The sequence below is a fragment of the Amblyomma americanum genome, chromosome 1 (genome assembly GCF_052857255.1).
Source record: "Amblyomma americanum isolate KBUSLIRL-KWMA chromosome 1, ASM5285725v1, whole genome shotgun sequence".
Taxonomy (NCBI): Eukaryota; Metazoa; Arthropoda; class Arachnida; order Ixodida; family Ixodidae; genus Amblyomma; species Amblyomma americanum.
Window position 1 is genome coordinate 147,479,994 of NC_135497.1, and position 15,067 is coordinate 147,495,060.

A 15,067-nucleotide genomic window follows, 5' to 3' on the forward strand; every position below is an offset into this window, starting at 1 on the left:
CTGCAGCACGTCCTTCTGGAGGGGAGACGGCGAACTTCAACGTCCTCTAATCTGAGCACCACCAGCATCAATGCCTTTTTGCCTGAGCGCCACCTGGCAATATAATAACCCTAAGTATTTTTTCGCGTATTAGTGATTACTGCAAGGGTACCTGATAATTTTTTCACACATCAACTTACAAGTTGAAAAAACATCATTAGAATTCTGGAACTCTCTGCATTTGCCTTGAAACTGCACTTCTACTATTGTTGCAGGGGTGCCTTGGTGTTGAGTGACAATGGAATTTGCTGCATTGATGAGTTTGACAAGATGAGCGATTCAACAAGATCAATTCTGCATGAAGTCATGGTGAGCTTCAAGACTGCTTGCCACCTTGACAGTGCATTTTTGAGCAGTGGGGATGACTTCAGCTTTTCTTTTTCTAACAGGAGCAACAAACTCTGTCAATTGCCAAAGCAGGAATCATATGTCAGCTGAATGCACGCACTTCAATTTTGGCTGCTGCAAACCCAGTGGAGTCTCAGTGGAACACTAACAAGACAATAATTGAAAACATACAGTTGCCACACACTTTGCTGTCCAGGTGAGATGATCCAGTCCAATTTCTACTGCATGGTTTGCTGGTTGAGGGCACTGGTACTGATGACTGCAGTGCAGTACTAAGGCGCTAGCACTTCATTAATATCAAAAGTATGCCGGGACACAAGGTAGTACTTTGGATGCTTGTTGCAGGTGATTTTAGGATCCCTTTATGTATTACTAGTGAGGGTCCCAACAAAATGCTTTTTCACAGCATGTACCCGAGTAATTGTGTGAATTGTTGACAGTGCAAACAAGTTGCACAAAAGTCGCAAGTCGCAAAATGGTCAAACGGGCCGTGATTTTGAGTGAATTGAAGTTTCGAGGTTTTACTATGCGTGGCTGCCTGTGGGCCTAAGATCTAAAGTGAACAAGTCGCATATCCTTTTAATGGCTATTCTCTGCAACGCCAGCTAATCAAAAGTGCTCCACATCGTGACCCTACTGTTGACATTTGCAGTGGGACACCCTGGTATGTTTTCCATGATACTGCGAGAGAAAAAACGCATACCAGCCAGAAAATTTAGGTGCTGAACACAGTGAAAAGTGCACGGAGCAGAAGTTTATTTCTGTCCCATTGTGTAGAAAAATCCTACGTCATTGTCTACCACTTGTTTTTTTTTCCCTGCAAGCGTAACATGCTTCTCCAGGATTTGCAAGGCGCTTTGTGGTTTGTGCACTCTTTACTCTGCATTGGCAATCACCATTCTTCTCCATGCACAGAAGGTCCTGTGATGGCTCTCAGTCTTCTGGAGAAGCTGTAGTAGCAGTCGGGGAGTGACGAGGAGGGAATGCGTTTAGATCAGGTGAAGCTGCGGTACGTGAGCGGTCGCGGTGACCGGTTTAAGCCTATGCAATTCGCGGCTGTTATATTTCAGAAACTTCATGTTTTAAGCTATGGGGAATGAGGAAAAAAGGTAATGATAGTAACAAAAGCCCCCGAGACAGCCCGCGCAACTGCACTTTGCACAGCCTTGCTTGTGCTGCCTCTCGCGGCATAGTTATGTTTTCGCACTTTCATTTGAGTGCGTTTGCCTTACTGCCCTGATGGAACTTCAGCAGCCGAAAACATAATTCTCGCTGCCTGTAAGTGCTCAATGCGTTGGCATTATTGGAACGCGCTGGAAGCCCCCCAATCACGTGGGGCTGCACCATGGCTGCTGTGCTGTCGCCGTTCTGTGCGTGCACGCGAAATGTGCTTTGAAGTGTCTGCAACCTCTAATGGTCGTTGTGGTTGATACCCGCGATGGCGGTGATAAAACATATGAAGCCAGGTAAGTTGCCAAGCCGTGTCAAAATTCAAAATGGCTGCTGGCACGAGTGGGTGCTGGGTGGCAGTGGCCACGTGTCGTGCAGGAATGCTCTCACAGTTGCGATGTAAAGCAAAGTTTGTATTGATGGAATTCTATGAAAGGTATGGTGGCTCTGACCTACAGCAGAAACAGCCAGGAAAATGCAGCGTTTCGGAGCATTATAACAGGGCTCTGCTGTATTGGTCCTCTGTCCTAATGCATAACAAATGGGCTTTGAGATGGTCCCCTGCCTTTTGTGCTGGTATGTGCTTTGCTGTCTATGGGCTGTGTCATGAGAACACCGCAGCGGTGGCCTAATCGTTTGAGCAGCCGCCTCGCATGAGGGAGGTGCGGTGTTCAATCCCCAGTGCCGTCGAGTGCCCAATCGGTGATACAATGGGTACGTGCTTTCCCCTGCCTGGTGCTCTGCTTCGTTAGGGTGAAATGCTTTAAAATGGGTCGTTGGCCCCACCTTCAGTAGAAGAGAAAACCTTCCTTGTGTCATGGTGCTCTTTGCCCACAGATGCCGTTGTGCCATAAAAATTCATCATCATCGACATTAATGAGAACAAATGCACTTTGCAATATTGGGGAAGCCTCGGAATTGCTACTCCCTATAGTGTTCTTCAGGTAGAAATGTATGTAAAGCACTTCGTTAACAAGCTTTTTAAGATGCCCCATAACAGGTGTTTTCTTGAGGTAGTTAGATTTGAGGTAGGGTTCAATTTCTGAGCAGTATAATTATCTATTACTAATGAGTAATTACTCCCTTATTATGGAATTACCTGTTCAAAAATTTGCTGCTTGCTGGGCAAGCCATGTCTAGAAATGGAGCACAGCTGTTCCAAACTGCTCTAAAATGTTGATATGGCTGTTCTAAGCTGCCCCTTTAGTAAATGAGTTTTTGGTGCTCTGAAAATTTCTCCAAATCAGTTTAACAATACCACCAATGATGAGCCGCTGCGGTGGCTGAGTGGTTACGGTGCTCGGCTGCTTGCCCGAAAGACGCGGGTTCGATCCCGGCCGCGGCGGTCGAATTTCGATGGAGGCGAAATTCTAGAGGCCCGTGTACTGTGCGATGTAAGTGCACGTTAAAGAACCCCAGGTGGTCGAAATTTCCTGAGCCCTTCACTACGGTGTCTCTCATAGTCTGAGTTGCTTTGGGATGTTAAACCCCCATAAATCATAAACCAATACCACCAATGAACGTTGGGATATAACAAACAAACTGCACATTATAGTCAGATTATAAGTGGGCATAACCGTATTCAGGCATTGTAGTGCTAGCTTGAATCTCCTACTAGTCAACTGAAAAAGCTGCATGGTTCTGGAAAAACTATTTAAGATGGTGGCCTTCCACAACCTTATAGTATTTTTCGGATTCACCTACCGTGTTCGTAAATATTTTTATTTCCATCATAGTTTACTTAATGATGCTTACTGACTTCTAGACCACAAAAGGTGTGCGAGAACGTACAATTGTGGAAGTGTGCAGCATTTAAAGACTGAGACTGCATGAACTTGGGTGTCCTCTTTTGCGGCCACTACAGGAGAACTGCTTTGCGTGACATGTTCAAGATATGTTGCGATTCCTCCCTTGCTCAAACTGTGCCAAACCAGATTTGCTGCACTATTGTGATAAGTCAGGATTGCTATTCCATCGAAAACCCATTGCAGTGGCTCATTGACTTTGGTGTTTGGCACTGAGCCCAAGGTCATGGGATCAAATCCCGGTCACATTTTGATAGAGACGGAAAGAAAAGAATCTGTGCGCTTTGTAGTGTCAATGCATAGAGAGCCTGAGGTGGTTTATGTTACTGTATACACTGCATATAAGTTGATTCGCTGCCCTTGCTGGCCCCAGATAAATTAATTTTTAGGCATTGTTTGAATCATATGTATATGTGGTATTGAGAATAGCCATTAAAAATTACATTTAAAAATCTTTCTTTCTTAAGGTTCGACCTTATTTTTCTCATGTTGGATCCACAAGATGTTCGTTACGATCGAAGCTTGGCCCGACATCTTGTTTCTTTGTACTACAAGAAACCTGAGGAAGCAGAAGAGGAACAAATGGTAAGCACTCTTCCGTGGATGCCACTGGCTGTCCAGTGCCCAATAGGTCCACTGTTTTCATGGAGTATAGGGTTTCAGCTTGATTCTTGGTATGCGCTACTGTTCACACCTTGGTATGAAGCCTACCAGATGTCTGGTATGACTTTGGCCAAATATCTTGACCCGTCAAGTGGCCTGTTGTTTGGGACCCTTTACATATTAGTGTGCAGTTGTAGATATTTGATCATGCTCAAAAAATTATAGGCTGGTGCTGGCGGTGCTGTACTGCAGGGGTTTTCCAGTCTGTAGTCTTGGGGAACCTCAACAGTTTTCAGGAGGTGCTGAGGAACCCCATGTGTCTTGGCTTCCATCCATTCCTGCCCGACATGCATGCAAAAAGCAGCATGCAGACACACAGCACCTCAAGAAGTACCAAAATTCAATTAATAATGACTGGCTGTGCAGTGAACACTCTGCAATGAACAAGTACAGGGGGACTAGCCCCAAAATAAAGTGGATAAAGGAGAGGTTGGGGGTTGAGGCATGAATAGATTTTGAGGCTTGGGGAACTTTGCTCTACTGCACTAGAATGTGACTTGTGCGTTGCTTTTTTATTTTTAGTTTCACTGATTTGGGTGTTGGCCTGTGAAGAGCAGTTTATATTTTTTATTTAAGGGGGGAAGAGGGTCTTAGAGATAAATTTTTGAATATTGGACTTAGCAAAATGAAAACTTCAGCTATTATGTATTTTAGTGTGCTGATTTCAAATATGGTGTCCATTTTTGTGTATATTATGTCGTTTGTTATTAATTCAAGAATTTCGGTAAAATTATTCTGATAACTTTTTTAAAAAATTGGCTACTCAGATTCAAATAATTTTATCCCAGTGGATTCTACTATTATTAATGCTTGCAATAAAGGTACTTCCGTTGTTCTAGCCCTTCTGCAACCGAAGTTACAATGTTTTGAAGTTCACATTAAAGTGGCGAGGGAAAAGGGGATTTTTCTTTATGCTGTTTAATATTTTCACATTTTATTAAGAGTGCTGTTAATGGTTTTATTGCAAGCTCCAATCATTCAGCTTTCAAATAAAACAAGAATGGTGAAAATCGCGCAAACCAAAGCCGGGAACAGCTTGTCAGCAGTGTGTAGGGTGGTGCAGAAAATGAAACTGAGAAAAACGCAAAAAAACGAAATCAAACATTTTGAAGCTGTGTAAGCACATTACAGTGCTTAATTTTCCAAAACAAACAGCTTAGAAGGCGCATAGTGAATAGTCTGAATCACATTTTTGGCGTTGCCGCCGCTTAGGAAGCTGCAAAAATTATTTCGAGGGTGCACACTGTATTGTGAAGCAGTCTGTCGATAGCCACCAAATCTACGACCACATCGGTAGCTCCGCAGGCAATGGCGGGTTGGTGTCTACATGCTCGTTCGCTAGTGTCCACATCTTGCGCTAGGTTGCAGAAATTGCTGCCAAACTGGCAATTTTATGATCGGCGTGCTTCCAATCCTCGTGATCAGCGCTGGGCAGAAATGTGTCTACCCTGACCCGCTGCTGCCAATCTCGCCCGAGCCTGTGATTTGCTCTGTGTCGAAGGCGGACGCCGAAACTAGTAAAGAAGCGCTTATCATGACCGCCGAATAGCATTCCTGTGCCTCGTTATTCCCTCTTTCAATCACTGCTTGTGAAGTAAAACCATGCTCTGGCTCTCCGTCATCCACTGTAGCCGCGATATGCACCGCGCTCGGAACGAACGCCGGAACGGCTGCCAAAGTCTCGTCATCCGCCGGTCCACGCTCAGGCACTCAGGCACTCCGCTGCTGCTGGTTGACATCACTGCCGACAAACTTGTGTCTTCCGCTTGCTTTCTGCGCCCTTTCTTACATTTTTTCCCAAACTTATGCGTGCTGCGAACTTCCGATACGGTTTCAAGCCACGGTGGTCTTTTTCAAAATGGCGTCGCAGGACGAGCAAGGAGCATTAAAAAAAATGGCGCCGGCCAATGAGGCGCTTGAATTTCGCCACGTGGTGTCCAATAGCAATGCCGCATTTTATATTTTGTTTTCTGTCTTTTTCTCGGCGACCAATCGCAGTAGACCTTTCGTTCTGGCTGGAAAGAAGAGGCGTTGCTCTTTTAAACGAGACCAAAGTCGCCTAGCTGCGCCAGCCACTATTGACGCGTCGCAAAACTGGTTTCTAACCGATTTTTGCGAGCTCTCTTGTCAAAATTGCATCTTTGCGTGTCGATTTCTCGTAAACTACGCGGTATTCAGCCATGAAATTTTAAATTAAGATGGAAAATGATGAGACATATCCAACTATGACCAAATTGAAAAGTCGATTTTTTCGCAATTTTTTGGTCCCAAAGACCCGAGTCCCCCTTAAATAACTGGATCCAGTACATAATTTAGGTGTGCATGTTTCTACTGATGCATACAGGACGTCGCCCATGAAGTCTTTATGTAGAAACCAATGAACCTTACTTACTTCTGAAAACCTGTTCACTACCGACGCATATCTGTCGCCCAATAGTTACAAAGGGCCCATCTAGAGCACTGTTTAGCAAACTGCAAGCTACCAGGCCACTGATCTTGCGTTTTGAAGAGATGTGCCAGAACTTCTGCGTACTTGCTGGACTGGCATTGCTGGACGAGATCCAATGCCTCTTACACTCTTACACAAAATTTCTTGCACTCGAGGAAAAATAAGAGTGATTAGCACCACTGCTAATGCTTAAACATTCACAGTACATACTCGTATCTGTCCTGCGAGTTTTTTTAACCTTGTGTAAAAAATGCGCACCTGACTTAAGGGCATATGTTCAGTATGTTCATTTTATCTCGCCGCAAATGACTGGCGCCATTGACTACCACAAAATTTTTAGTTCGCCCCAGGATACAGCAAACGACTTTTGATGTGAACGATGCTAAACACCGCTGATATGAACGTTGGTGATGCAGGGGTGCAATTTGTCGACTGGACTCTTTTGTCGGTAACAGACAGGCAGATGGATGGATGTTTGCTCGGGCCAGGAAACATGAGTTTCAGCTGTCACCAAGAAAATCGCAACTTTTTTTTCCTCATGTGATGAACCTTCCCTCCGATTTATGTAGACTTTTTTTGGGAAAAAGGTAGGTTCATTGTGCAAGTAAATACGGTAGTTCGACTGCATGACGGTGTGCCTGGCTAGCCTAGCAGGCTGGCGCGTTATTTAATGCGCGTTAATTTCACTTCGTTACTGGTGTTGCTGGTTTCAATTATAGAAGCTAACTGTAACAAGACATGCCTAGCAAATTCGTTATACAATCAAGAAAACTTTCTTCCTTGACTTTAGCCACCATGGTGGCTCAGTGGTTACAATGCTCGGCTGTTGATCCAAGAGAGGTAGGTTCAATCCCGGCCGCGGTGGTTGGATTTCAATGAAATGAAGGGCTGGTGGCCTTTGTGCTATGTGATGTCAGTGAATGTAGAACCCCTGGTTGTCAAAATCATTCTGAGCCCTCCACTGTGGCATCTCCAAAGTCCAGAGTCCATAAAACCAATCTTCCTTTGCTTTCTAACATTGACAATAGGCAGTTAGAAATATGTCTGACAAAACAAATATTGTCAGTCGACCATATTTTAAGAGAAAATGGATCACGGCTACAGGTCACTGCTGCGTAGGAAGAGAGGGCATGCTTTGGCTCCATGGCTTCCACTCCATTGCCAGGAAAAGTTTCTGCAAATCATAGTTGATTTTATGATTTAATGCATGAGGCTTTTCGATGAGTCTTCGGTGGTATGAGAGGAAAATGAAGCCATTCTTGTGACAGTGTGTGCGTGTGTGTGTGTTTGTATGTGTGGCTGATTTGAAGCTGACAAGTGCATTGAGACACTTGCCAGTAGGACTATGTTGGATGCTTTTGCAGTGAACTAAAGTACCTTTGAAATAATAGCAGGTTAGTTCTGTTGTGGTGCAGCAGGATATGCTTAAAGCTAAACATTTATTTGAGGGTATGGTATGCTAGTTGAGTAAGTGTGTGACAGTTGGGTAAATGATTGGTGTGAGCCACCGCAGTGGCTCAGTGGTTGTGGCGCTCAGCAAGGCGGAAATTTGGGCGAGTTGGTACGTGTTTACTTTCGCTCTCAGCGCAACACGAACGGGACACAAGACGGACTAACACAAACAAGCGCTGACTATCAACTGGTTTTTTATTGAAGAACGAAAAGCGTATAAATACAAACAGTGAACTACTTATCAATCAACAAAAGTTATGTGGAAGGCACGTGGGAGGTTAGATAGCTCAATTCCCTCTAGGATAACGTCATGGAAGGGCTGCTGATACATTTTGAGCCGTTGTGGTAAATATAAAAAGCTTCCATTACTTCGCGTGGTAATTTATTGTTATGTCGGAACAGGATGCGCGTGTTCTTGTAATCGGGGACACATTGGCACTTTTTGCACCGGAAAGACGCCTGGGCAAGGGGGTCCCCTTTAGCTCTCCTTTCTGCATGATCCTTTTCATGCCTGCATTGGCATTGCCTGCTGTGGGAGCCTGTGTGAGACAGGGGGTCATTTTTCCTGGTGGTTTCATGCTCCATCAAGCGTTTGTTAACGCACCTGCCAGTCTGGCCAATGTACATGGCTCCGCAAGAGAAGGGGACCTGGTATACCACCCCTACCTCGCAAGGTATAGATGGTGACACATGACGCACTTGACAAGCATCCCTCTCTGCTGCTGACATGAAGGACGCGGCTTTGATCCTGGCTGCGGCAGGCGCATTTCGATGGAGGCAAAATGCAAGAGGTGGCGCATGTACTGTGCGATGTCTGTGCACGTTAAAGTACCCCGGGTGGTTGAAATTTCCGGGGCCCTTCACTACGGCATCCCTCATAGCCTGAGTTGCTTTAAGACATTAAACCCCCTTTTAAAAATAAATAAATAAAACCATTGGTGTGGTTCTGAGGTAGTTCATTGCACTAGCAAGATAAGGTTGGTTTGGGTTCTAAATGTGTGATGTCACATTTTATTTTGGACCTCATGAGTGATTCATAGGCTAGCAACTTTACAATCTGAAGAGCACTGCGAAAATATTTTGAACTCAGTGCCTTGTTGGCAGATGAAATAACGTTACTTATGTGGTTTGTCCTGAAGAGATAGGTGCACGGAGTTTTACCCAAATATGTGCATGATTGTGCTTGCAGCGCGGGAAAAAAGAGTACAGAGTTGGGTTGTGGCAACGCAAGCTGAAATAAATGTCTGTGGTGTAAAAAAAATTGTTCGCAAACACTTGTGATGTTGCTTTGTAATAGTGCTTTCCCAATAGACAGTAAGAGATGACACCCAAAATTATTCACCTGTACAGGAGGAATAGGCGGTACACAGCTCATGTTTCACTGTGAGAGGCTGTCATTGAGGGAAGAGAAAGAAAAATTAGTTCCTGACACTGTCCTGGTTGTTAGATGCACGTGAAGCAGGTTATGCCTTGGTATAGTTGAGAGCAGAAAAATTAAGATCTCTTTTTGCTAATAAAATTCCAAAGATATAAATGTAAGGTTTGGTCTGAACTTTTTGTTCTTTTCCTCTTAGGAGTTGGGGCTTATGAAGGACTACATTGCCTATGCACGCACCTATGTGCACCCACAAATGAGTGAAGAGGCTGGCCAGGCATTGATTGAGGCATACGTGGACATGAGGCGAGCTGGCAGTGGCCGAGGCCAAGTGTCGGCCTACCCCCGCCAGCTGGAGTCTCTTATCCGCCTCTCTGAAGCACATGCAAAAGTCCGTTTCTCGAATGTTGTAGAGCTGGTGGATGTTGAAGAAGCCAAAAGGCAAGTCTTGTTTGTTGGGTTGCTTGTTTGTTGTACGCTTCTCTTTAGAAATGTAAAAGTGCCAGCAAAACTTTGAACCTACTGTTTTTTCATACTCTCTAAAGTGCATTTTACAAGGCCTTATTCATAAACAAGATCGAGGCCAATGCATAGCGCATCCAGCAATTCAAGAGGCAAACTAGAGGAGTATGTTGCTTGTGTAGTTTGCACTCTAGTTCTTCAGCAGTAATATCTCCTCATATGCCTATGACTTTGCCATTATCGTTTTCAAGCTTGTTCATTTCAACTCTTCAAGCATCCTAATTGAATGCATCTACTAAACTCATTTTGAAGCAAGAATATGCTGCATTAGCCCTTTAACTGCTAACCCCAAGCTGTACTTGTCATGAGAGATTGTACCAATATCACCAATGACGAGTCGCAGATGTCCGGCCTGAAGTTGCGCTGCTCCGATCGCCAAAGACGAGTTGCGGCCGACAATTGCGTTGTGTTTGTGCCATGGTTCACGCTTCATATTACATTTGCCAACAGCATCATAAAAAATATAACATCGTGAGCAGCTAGTAGCCAGGTGGTCGGCACCCGTTTCCACCTCTCAAACTCATTGATAGTGCCCCAGTAGCAGTGACATCGTCAGGTGTATCTTTCCAGCAGCCATCCTCTGCTCACCTTGACTGTCACGGAGCAGAGGTGGTGAAAACTGCGATAGCTTTTATAGTGAAATGTTCGTACTTGCTCATGTCCTTGCTTCTGCATCCTTGCTTGGCTGAAGTGGGGAAACTGGTACGCTACCACGAAGTTCTCAGTGGCCGTCAATTTTGGGGTTCGGTTCATGTCAGATCAGAAAGAGGGGGATAGTCCTGGATAATTTTTTTCACTCGCTTTGAACTTTCTCCCTGCTGCATGGTTCCCATTCTGCAGCGCATATTCAACAGCATGCAACTTCAGTTTTGCATCGTAGCTTCTTCGCCTCGCAGGCAGTATCATGCTAAGTAAAAACAACGCACGACGTGCATGAAGCCATAGGGATGCGACGCTAAAATCGAAGCTTTCGAGAACATAACTGGATGCGGCAGCGGTTGTTGCCAGATTATGTGATTCTAGCCATAGGATAGCCATAGGATAGGGGAGGAAGAGGGGATCGAAAGTTACCTTTTCCGTTTTTCGACTTAGAGCGATGAAATTTGGCAGACTGACTTGAAACAGCATCAAACACTCAGATTTTAAGTTACACAATGACATCTTCAGTAGGTTCCATTCTAACATTGTTTACATGTTGATCACATGTTGGTTGCTCGTGGAAAGCCTAGCATGACAACAAAATGGGCTACAGGTCTGTAAATGCTTTTAATATTTTCTAAGAAGTGGCATAAATGAAGACTCTCTTAACTTTTCTTTTAAATTTCTCTGCTTCTTTTTTAACGATTCAGTGATTACAACAAAACAAACGGGGTAAAAATCCATGCACCCATTGCTGTGCCATGCTTTCCACAAGCAAGGCATTAAGCTCAAAACAAACTTTCGAGAAAACAAGCCTGAAAGTTCTAAACTGGCACACACTGTCTATGTGTAGATGCCAACAAATATATTTATGTGGAGCGCTTAGAGTCTATTCTTTGGTGAAATATTAAATATTTCAGTACAATGTAGAAATAGTGTTGTAGATACCAAAAAGTGAAAAAAGTCGACATTTTTTGCAATTTTTGTGATCTGGTCCTCGCATCCCCCCTTAAAAAGATTGAGCATAGCACATTCTGCTGCCATTAACTGCATCTGCAGTGAGCTATCTACGCATTGCGCAGATGGCCCTGAGGAGTGCACACGTCCGCGATGGCTCAGTGGTTAGGGCGCTCAGCTACTGATCCTGAGTTCCCGGGTTCTTCGAACCCGACCGCGGCAGCTTCATTTCGGTGGAGGTGAAACGCTAAGGCCCATGTGCCGTTTGATCTCAGTGCATGTTAAAGATCCCCAGGTGGTCGAAATTATTCTGGAGCCCTCCACTACGGTGCCTCTTTCTTCATTTCTTTCACTCCCTCCTTTATCCCTTCCCTTAAGTGCGGTTCAGGTGTTTCCTGATATGTGAGACAGATACTGCGTCATTTCCTTTCCCCCTCCAAAAAAAAAAAAATTTCTGAGGAGCGCACATCTGCCACTGTGCAGGTGTAGTTGGGTCATTGCAGAAGTGGATCTTAATAGCAAATTATGTTGTGCTAAGACTGTAACAACTTGATTCTTTTTCTCTGTCACTCATTGATTTTTTTTTTTCAAACTGTTACTGGGAACGGCAAAAGATGGCATGTGATGCCAAATCATTTTTCGCCATATATAGTTGCACCGGCAAAAAATCTTTTAAAAAACTAATTATACTATGAAAAATATGGTATATATCTGCTCCAAACATTCACTTTTGTGTGCTAAAAGGCACTTTTGGCTGCCCAAAAAGCTGCTTCAAAGTGATCTCTGCCAATCACATCACTGGTATCGGAGCTTCAACAGTTTTGTTTGTGAATGCTTTTTGTAATGCTGTCTGGTCTGACTAGCCATGTTAGAATGACAACCATTGCCATGTTATTACTTGATTTTCTTGCTGTTGCTGGAGGTCTTATGATTTTTGTGCTGTGATTAATGCATAATTACCATGGAGAATCTGACACGCATTCAGTATTTTGTTGGGCAGTTCATTAACAGTGATTTTTTGCATCTCAATGATAGGCTGCACCGAGAAGCTCTCAAGCAATCAGCCACTGACCCTGCTTCTGGAAAGATAGATATCTCGATTCTTACAACCGGTGTCAGTGCCTCATCTCGTCAAAGGCGTGCACAGATGGCATCAGCACTGCGCAAAATGCTTGAAACCAAATCCAAGTCTCAGAGCTTGGCGTACAACAAGGTCTTTGCTGATTTTAAGGACCAGTCAGATGTGGTAAGTGTTGTAATAAACTCCCAGTCAGTCAGGTTGGTCTTGTTTCAACCCTGTTCTTTCTGCTGGCAGAACAATTATAAGCTTCTGTTTCTGAAATGGGAAAACCCCCATCGTCAGCAAGACTGCCCCTTGGAAGATAGTTCAACAAACCAAGTACTAGCCTGCTATTGCCACATAATGCAGGAATGAGGTGTACAATGTTGTGCTGGTCTTCGTTCTGTTCACGCCTGGCAGACTGCAACACCAGACCTCTTAGCTGGCTTAAACCCACTTTAAGAGCCTGACAGCAGTTTTCCATTTCTACTGCACGAAGCAGAACGGCATCAAGATAAATTCTGCAGATTTAAAAACGACTCCAAACCTGAAAGAAGTGAGCCTTGACAAATAGATCACTTTTTAACCAGGTTATGTATGCAGATTTCACGAAAAACTGGGCTCTTTCTGTTAGGGACGTAGCATGAGCATTGATTATTTACTCTTGTAATTTGCGCACCTCTAATTTACTGCCCGGGTTTAAAAAAAAATTGCTTGCACATTTTGTGCTCCCTGCTGCACCAGACCACCAGCATGCATGCGGGTGCACACAACATAGTCTCGGGAAACAATTTCTGAAACAATTTTCGGGTCTCCTGTTTTTACATAACTTAGGAGCTAGCTTAATGCCTTGCTTTAAAGTTTGTTTTGCAAACACTACTCTGCTTTTGTTAGGACATCTTTGTCAGTGCAGTGGGCCTAATTTCACATTCAGCTATGAATTAGCACTGTAATGTTTTATTAGTGAGTCAGCTCAAAATGGTAACAGCTGTTCTCACCAGCCTGACCAACATATGAATGCATTCATGGTCCATGAAAAAGTTGCTGTTTCATTGTTCTAGAATGAACTAGAGTTTTCAGCTTTATGACATATGTCCATAGACTTGTCTCTGTGCTATGAAAATACCACACAATGAACAGAATACAGTTAAACCTGGATGTAATGAAGCTCCATGCAACGAATTCTTCAGCATTACGAAATTTTCAACCCCCCAACACCACCCTTGCCGAAGCATATTTGTGAACTCCATGTAACGAAGGTGTACTGGCGATTGACCCTTATATAACAAATTCGCTGGGTCGACTCTCTCTTAACTAGTGCTGCATCACTTGAAATTTGCCCGAAACACGTAAAAGTTTCATGACAATAAAACAAGAACCACCATGAGAACAGCATCCTCGATTTTGAGGAGTGAACGCAGCCGACACAACTCGACCAGTGCCTCTCTGCAGCAGACTCGGCAGTCTCCACAGTTTTCGCTTTAGTATCGTCACACCAAGTGGCACTACAGTTCATGCTCAAAGAAGGTGTGAAGCCAGATCTACCAAAGAAGGCATGGAACTAGCAGTCCGCTCAGGCGCCATCGCCGCCTCAAGGTCGTTTGCATGATTTCAGCGCCAGCAGTAGTAGTGTGGCGGGATCAGGTACAGCGGAGAGCACCAATGCAAGGCAACAGTTCGCTTTGTAAGGGCAACAGTGGCAATGCAGACCGAGAGAGGGGACACGTGGGAAGAGGCAGTTGCTGTTGCAGTCGTGTTAGCAACATGATCGTCAAATGCTTCTCTGTGTCTACGACTTGGAGTAACCAAGGTTTACTGTGGACGTTTGCTGGGCAATTGCATCTTCATTTGGTCTTCATTTGCGGTCTGCATTGACCTTTACACAAAAGCTGCTTGTAACTAAAAATTGTGGACTTCTCTCAGTTTCCTTAATCTAGTGGCCAGCATGCACTGAATGCAAATCCACTGAAAAGTTGTCATGCTAGAATGTGTTTTAATTGCGGCATTTCTTTTTACTGCAGATGATCACAAGAGAGATGTTTGAAGAAACTCTGAAGGACTTGCAGGATGATGGTTTCCTTGTATTGGTTGGAAGGACATCTATTAAGCTTTGCTAATGTGCTACTCTGCATTCTGGCTATAGCTGTGCTCGTAGGATTCAAAGCTTTGATAGCTGTTGCTATTATTCACTTACTTTTGTACAATGTATACTGTTTTTATACACTGTCATATACAATTTGACTTTTTTCTTAATATTATTGTGTACTGAAATAAATGCCCTGCAATTACATGGATAAAGGCATGGGCCGTGGGCTTGTGCTTGCATTTAAAAAGAGTACCGCAGCGGTGGCCGAGTGGTTGAGCATCCGCCTCACATGCGGGAGGTGCGGGGTTCGATCCCCAGTGCCGCCGGGTACCCACCGGTGATACAATAGGTACAAGCTTTCCCCTGGTCTGGTGCTTGGCTTATTTAGGGTGAAATGCTTGGGAAATGGGTCCTTGACCCCACCTTGAGAAATCGAAAATATCATGTGCCATGGCGCTCTTTGGCCTCAGATGCCCTTGCGCCATAAAAATTCATCATCACA

The 15,067-nt window shown here is 44.2% G+C and overlaps 1 protein-coding gene across 4 annotated transcripts in view; it reads left to right on the forward strand.

The window, feature by feature from the left end:
• Positions 1–14,807, forward strand: part of dpa (disc proliferation abnormal) — a 69,442-nt gene extending 54,635 nt beyond the window's left edge. For all 4 annotated transcript variants that reach the window (XM_077647247.1, XM_077647249.1, XM_077647248.1 and 1 more), the window contains exons 17-22: positions 255–348; positions 429–583; positions 3,830–3,947; positions 9,501–9,742; positions 12,455–12,665; positions 14,501–14,807. In XM_077647247.1, the coding sequence (XP_077503373.1) occupies positions 255–348; positions 429–583; positions 3,830–3,947; positions 9,501–9,742; positions 12,455–12,665; positions 14,501–14,596 (916 nt within the window). In that variant the 3' untranslated portion in view covers positions 14,597–14,807. The remainder of the gene's footprint in view (positions 1–254; positions 349–428; positions 584–3,829; positions 3,948–9,500; positions 9,743–12,454; positions 12,666–14,500) is intronic.
• Positions 14,808–15,067: the final 260 nt, after the last annotated feature.